We start from the raw sequence: 7,436 nt of genomic DNA, 5'->3' as shown, positions 1-7,436 counted from the left end.
TTTAAAGAGAAACATAAATTAGACATAACTGTCGATGGGTTCTGGAGAATATAATCACTGTGAGCAGCATGCATCATGAAAGAAAAGTGATTATGAGAACTGAAACCATGTGACTAAACCTATTAATAGGTTGGCTGGATATTTTATTACTATGGTTCTGCAATAATATTTGTGAAGGTGGATGCCAAAAACAGTTTGAATGAGGATTTGAACCTATCTAAAGAACTATGATAAATATGGATTTTGCTGAAATATTATGAAAGTATCTTGAACTCTTCTTTCAGCTCTGAAATTAAAGCGTGAGATTAGAGAATTAGCATGCACTGAAAAAGTCATCATTCTGAACCTCATAATAGACTGAAATCTACTCACTGTGGTCCATTTAGGGGTCACCCAGTTTCCACTTAAATAGCTAACATACTGGGCAAAGAGATTGCCTTGGAACCCCTAGGTCTGTTTAGCCCAGCTGCAAAAGCCCTAGAGAAGCATAAAAGGGAAAGAGGGTGGAAAGTGAAAGTGCTAGGCACTCAGGCATGTCTGATTCTTACAGCCCCATGAACTGTAGTCCCCAGGCTGCTCTGTTTATGGAATTCTCCAGGCAAAAATACTGAAGTGGGTTACCACTCCCTTTTCCTGGGGATCTTCCTGACCCAGGGATCAAACTCAGGTCTCCCACACTGCAAGCAGATTCTTTACCACCTGAGTCACGGGGAATTAGGTCTAAATCAGTGAAGATTGCCCATGAAAATAATTTTTCAAAAGAAGAGTTTTTGGAGCTATACCAGAAAAGATTGTCTCCAGAATACAAATTCAAAAGCAGTGGTTTAAAACCCTAGAGAGACAGCAACACGGATTCTCAAACTTGAAGTATAAACTAGAATGAAAACAAAAAAATATTATGTATAGATCATATCATAGTTTATCAGAAAATAGTTGAGGTATGTTTTGATGTTTGACAGTTTCAGGGACTAATTTTACAAAACCCAGCACCTACCAGAATAATCTTATGGGCAACTTCATGCATTTCAGTAGATAGAGAAACATGTTCTCAAAACACTAAAGCACTCACGACAGAGCTCACGTTGTATTGTTGTTGTTCAGTCACCAAGTCGCGTCCGACTTTTTGTGACCCCATGGTGTTAGCCCAAACCGAAATCCTTTGATCCGAGAAGGGCATCTAGGTTGTTTACTAGAAGTTGAAAAGTTCTGGGCTGTGGTTTCATAAATCTTTCAATGTTCCTTCAAATTGAAGTAGAAGCAAATATGATGATATGCAAATATGACAATATTTGCTGAGCACTGAAGAATTGATGCTTTTGAACTGTGGTGTTGGAGAAGACTCTTGAGAGTCCCTTGGGCTGCAAGGAGATCCAACCAGTCCATCCTAAAGGTGATCAGTCCTGGGTGTTCATTAGAAGGACTGACGCTGAAGCTGAAACTCCAATACTTTGGCCACCTGATGCGAAGCTGAAGAGCTGACTCATTGGAAAAGACCCAGATGCTGGGAAAGATTGAGGGCAGGAGGAGAAGGGGAGGACAGAGGATGAGGTGGTTGGATGGTATCACCGACTCAATGGACATGAGTTTGGGTAAACTCCGGGAGTTGGTGATGGACAGGGAGGCCTGGCGTGCTGCGGTTCATGGGGTCGCAAAGAGTTGGACACGACTGAGCGACTGAACTGAACTGAACTGAACTGAATGACATTTTTTAACTCTCATCCTCCAGCCCTTGGCAATCAACATTTTTCTCTCTGCATCTGAGTTTGTTTTTGTTTTGTTTTCTTTTTTTAGTTTCACATATAAGTGAGATCATAGAGTATTTGTCTTTCTATTTCTGCTTATTTCATTTGGCATAGTGCCATTAAAGTTACTTTATATTTTCACAAATTTCAGAATTCCCTTCTTTTATATTGCTAAATGAAAGTCATATATATATATATATATATATATATATATATATAATGTGTGCATATATATATATACATATATATATCATATTTCTTTTATCCATTCTTATTTTTTTTTGAGGGGGCAAGAATACTGGAGTGAGTTCCCATTCTCTTCTCCAGGAAAAGCTTCCCAACTCAGAGATCGAACCCGGGTCTCCCGCATTGTAGGCAGACACTTTACCATCTGAGCCACCAGGGAAGTCTATACACACACACACACACACACACACACACACACACACACACATACACATACATATATATATATATATCATATTTGCTTTATCCACTCATCTTTCAATGCTCACTTAGTTGTATCCAGATCTTGGCTATTGTGAATAATGCTGCAATGAACAATGGAGTAGGGATGACCTTTCAGATTCCTGATTTCATATTCTTGAATATATACTCAAAAGCGTGATTGCATAATACAATGGTTTTGTTTTTGATTGCCTGAAAACCTTCCCTAATGGTCACTGTAATGAATGAAAAAACTATATTCCCATTAATAACATAGTTCCATTTTTCTCTACATCCTCACCAAACTTTTTTGTCTCATATAGATCTCATATGGCCATCCTAACAGATGAAAGGCGATCTCCTTGTGTGTTATGAGTTGCATTTCTCTGATGATTAGTCACGTCGAGCACCTTCTCATGTTCCTCTAGCCATTCCTATATTTTCATTGGAGAAATATCTATTCAGTTCCTTTCCCATTTATTTTTTATTATTTTTTTCCATTTATTTTTATTAGTAGGAGGCTAATTACTTTACAATATTGTAGCGGTTTTTGCCATACATTGACATGAATCAGCCATGGATTTACATGTATTCCCCATTCCGATCCCCCCTCCCACCTCCCTCCCCACCCCATCCCTCTGGGTCTTCCCAGTGCACCAGCCCTGAGCACTTGCCTCATGCATTCAACCTGGGCTGGCGATCTGTTTCACCCTTGATAATATACATGTTTTGATGCTGTTCTCTCAAAACATCCCACCCTGGTTCAATTTCTGGGTCAGGAAGATCCCCTGGAGAAGGGTTAGGCTTCCCACTCCAATATTCTTGGGCTTCCCTTGTGACTCAGCTGGTAAAGAATCCGCCTGCAATCCAGGAGACCTGGGTTCAATCCCAGGGTCAGGAAGATCCTCTGGAGAAGGGAAAGCCTAAGCATATTCAGCAATGACATGCTAAACTTGTTTTTATGGAAATTTTCAAACTTTACAAAATGACCCTAAAGTTCAGAGGATAAGGGAAATGTGAGAGAGGAGATGGAGAAGAGGAGAAGGTGCCCCAGAACTGAACATCTTAGATGGTGCAAAACATCACCTACTAAGTAGAAACTTTTAAAGCTATGTGAAACGAATCATTATGTTGACAGACTATTTTACCTCTTTAGGGAAAATAGACTTACGTCCTTGCCCATGACAAATGAAAATAAATTCTAGATGGATTAAAATATAAAGTGCTTTTGGACTTTCCTGGTGGCTCAGCTGGTAAAGAATCTGTCTGCAATGCGGGAAAGATCTGGGTTCGATTTCTGAGTTGGGAAGATCTGCTGGAGAAGGGAACAGCTACCAACTCCAGTATTCTGGCCTGGAGAATTCCGTGGGCTACATTCCACAGGGTCACAAAGAGTCAGACATGACTTTCACTTTCATAAAGTGTTTTTAAAAGTTATTTTCAAAAAAAGTGGTTAAAGTGTATGAAATCACTTGAAGGAAATGGAATTTTTCAAAAGTAATATGGTAATAGAAATGTAAAAGCAAAAAATGTTAAAATAACACATTTATTTTAAAACACTCATAATTATAACAGTTGGAAAATTAAGATTCGGTTTTATTCTACATAAAATTTCATTCTTTTAGATTATTTTTATAAACATGACCTTGTTATTAAATTTAAATCTTTGAAACATTCTTCTTCAATCTTAAGATGGTAAGCAACAGAAATAAAATGATGTATAAATAATCTTGCAGATAGAAAAATTGTATCTATACTTCAAATATTAATAAGTATGTTTGTGTGTGGAGGAATTTATATTTTTAATTATTTTTTCTGAAATCTGTAATGTAATAAACCCTATTAATTCTGAAAAATATTGCATTATTTTAGAGAGAAATATGGTAAAATCTTCCCCTAATCTAATAAATTAACAGTGTTAACTATATAGCTTAACTCATCATATAGAACATAAATCTATAGTCTCAAAGAAACATTTTTTACCCCAAAACTATATGTACTTCCCCAAGAAATCAGGCAAATCATAAAAATGCATTTCAAACAAATATGTATTTTGAACTAGGAAATTTTGAAAATATTAAAGTATATTTTGATCATTCAAATTATTCAATAAGAGATGTTTTTCATCATACCCAAGTTATTTAGCCTGAGAAGATACTACAGTTAAAAAAAATCACATGTTGTTTCCCTGAGAAGAGCAATTTTTCATTGAAAATAGGTGACATATTTCCCTACGGCCTCATTTTCGTCTTCTGTTCCAGAGCTTTTTCATGGCATTTTGCATCTCTCCATTTCTTAGTGTATAGATCAGAGGGTTCAACATTGGGGTGATGATGGTGTAAAACACTGCCAAGTATTTATCAATGGGTAAGGTGGAAGGAGGTCTCACATACAGAAAAATACAGGGCACGAAGAAGAGGACCACCACAGTGACGTGGGAGCCACAGGTGGACAAGGCTCTGCGCCTCCCTTCCTGCCTGAGATCCTTCAGGGAGCGCAGGATGACCCCGTAGGAGAGGAGCAAGAGCGTGAAGAGGACCACACATGTTACCCCGTCACTGGCCCGCACTGTGAGGGCAATGATGCGGATGTCAGTGCAGGCCAGGTTTAACAAGGGGTACATGTCACATCCGAAGTGGTCAATGACATTGGGGCCACAGAAGGGGAGACTGTAAACAAAGAGAATATGACCGATAGCATGTACAAACCCCCCAGTCCAGGCTAACAGCAGTAACAGAACACATACCCGTTGATTCATCACTGTCATATAATGCAGAGGCTTGCAGATGGCCACGTAGCGGTCATAGGCCATGACTACCAGGAGCAAAATCTCAGCACCACCAAATAAGTGCTCTGTAAAAAGCTGGGTCATGCATGCTTGGAATGAAATGGTTTTCTTCGTGCAGGATAAGTCTATAATCATATTTGGGGTGACTGTAGTAAAATAAACAGCATCCATAAATGATAAGTTGCCAAGAAAGAAGTACATGGGGATGCCAAGCGCTGGGCTGCACACCACAGTCAGGACAATGAGGAGATTGCCCGCCATGGTCACGATGTAGATGAGCAAGAAGATGACAGATAGTATCTTCTGACCCTGGGGGCTCTGAGTGAGCCCCAAGAGGACAAACTCAGTTACATTGTTCCCTTGTTCCATGGGTCTTTCTGCATCTTTTATTCAGAGTTCAGGATGACATTTCCTATCAATATAATTCTTATGACTGACTTCCTGACGTGTCATGATAATTTGTTCATTCATTCAACAAATGAGCAGTATGGTTCTTATACTTTCAGATATTATTAATATGATCAAGGCTTATTAGAACATCATCATTAATCTCAAAATCTTGCACACTAATAGAGAGGCAATTAATTAGAGACATTTGTGGGAAAATGATACATCATTAAATAAATGAGGTGTCACTATTAGCTTTCCATCTGGAAGCTAATTATTGTACATATAGCTAATAACTATTAAAAATAAAAAAATTGGTTAAAAGTTTAATAAAAATGTAAAGCAAGATTTACTTTATATTTACTATCCATTTCATAAAGGAGGTACACTTCTTCATTCTAGGGTTGAAAGAATATTCTTAACCAATCCTTGAAATCTCAAATAGGTTTTTTGACAATTTCATGATTTTTAAGGATTTAGGAAATGATACCAAAACAGCAATAGATGAAATGTTCGAAGAAAGACTTACATATTGGATGATACAGAGAGTTATCATCTAATGAAGAAAAGGTAAACATAAAAGTATGAAATGTGGAATAAAATATCAACAAAAAAATTAACACAAGACTGCTTCTAAATGGCCAAAAAATATGATAGGAGGCCTAAACCACCTGTGAACAAAAAAATAGGACTTTAAGTCACTGTTTACTTATTACAGTATTTGTTCGAATTCTTGAGGGTCACTCAGTCAAGGTCTATAGATGTTACCTCATCTTTTAATTAACACACAATGTTAGAGAACATACAAATTAAAACTATTATCAGAGTTATATATCTCTACCCATGGAACCATCCCCAGATCATTACCTTTGAAATTAATTTCTAAGGATATTTTATCTTCAAGCAGGTAACTTTATTCCAAATCATTAGTAATGAAATTATTCAAAAGAAGTATTACAGAATAGAATCAATCTATTGAATCAACATATTTAATAATCATAAAGGCGTTCTAACATGACTTATTATGAAAATCACAAAGGAAAACTCTAAAAGACTGAATTCTAACCCCATGCTGGGCTTCCCTGAAGGCTCAGTGGGCAAAGAATCAGCCTTCTATGCAGGATACACAGGAGATGCAGGTTCAGTCTCCAGGTCAGGAAGATCCCTCTGAGGAGGAAATGGCAACCCACTCCAGTATTCTTGACTAGAAAATCCCATGGACAGAGGAGCCTGGTGGGCTACAATCCGAAGGGTCCCAAAGAGTTGGACACGACTGAGCAAGTAAGAAAACTATTAGCCTCCAACTAATAAAAATAAATGAAAAAAAAAAAAAAGAAAGCTCACCTCACCAACATACTCTTAAAAAACTGAAAGCCTCGTTCAGAATTTTGTTTCTAAATATGCTTCTAAAATATTTGTTTCTAAATGTGCTTCTAAAATATTTGTTTCTAAAATATGCTACCTGTCTATGAAGAAAGCTGTTCAATCCATGTTCTGGGCCCTGGTTCCTTCTTGCTTGTCCTTCATGCACTGATGCTGTCTCTGGTAATGCAGAGAGTGAGATTCATGCAGCCTCACAGCACCTTGAACTGCTTCCTGTGGCCAATGCTTTACATGATTGCAGAAAATCAAAATCATCTTAGTTATTTTTTAAAAATTACTTTTCAAATTACTGAGATTTTCGAAATGGATGGGAATGTCTGTTTCCTAAGGAACTCTGAATCTTGATTGTGAACAGAAACTCAGAATGTTCACTGTTGGCTGGATTTGTCCTGATAACAAACGGATATTAAATCAGTATGTTAATCAGACAGAGAGAAAAAACTTCAAACTGTGTGTAAATTGTTTATAACAAAATATTTTCTGTTTGCACTTGTAGCAGTCAAAGTGAAATAGTGAAATAGCTGTTGCAACATTTTGATTCTTAATCACTTACTGCCCTGTCTTCACTCAGTGTTGTTGAACTTTAGTGTTCCTGAAGGATGAATAATTTCATATACACACTTCATTATGTTCTGAGTCCACCATTTCAGTTCCAGAAGAAGCCGGGCTTGTGATTGCTGCTGTAGACA

General features: G+C 37.5%; 1 protein-coding gene across 1 annotated transcript; it reads right to left on the bottom strand.

The window, feature by feature from the left end:
* Window positions 1-4,428: 4,428 nt before the first annotated feature.
* Window positions 4,429-5,346, bottom strand: LOC136174965 (olfactory receptor 4A15-like). The gene has a single exon (XM_065945257.1). It carries the CDS (start codon window positions 5,344-5,346, stop codon window positions 4,429-4,431), a length of 918 nt encoding a protein of 305 aa, XP_065801329.1.
* Between the last annotated feature and the right edge of the window lie 2,090 nt (window positions 5,347-7,436).

The sequence above is a fragment of the Muntiacus reevesi genome, chromosome 9 (assembly GCF_963930625.1).
Source record: "Muntiacus reevesi chromosome 9, mMunRee1.1, whole genome shotgun sequence".
Classification (NCBI taxonomy): domain Eukaryota; kingdom Metazoa; phylum Chordata; class Mammalia; order Artiodactyla; family Cervidae; genus Muntiacus; species Muntiacus reevesi.
The sequence above is the reverse complement of the archived record's forward strand: the minus strand, read 5'-3'. Positions and strand labels throughout refer to the sequence as shown.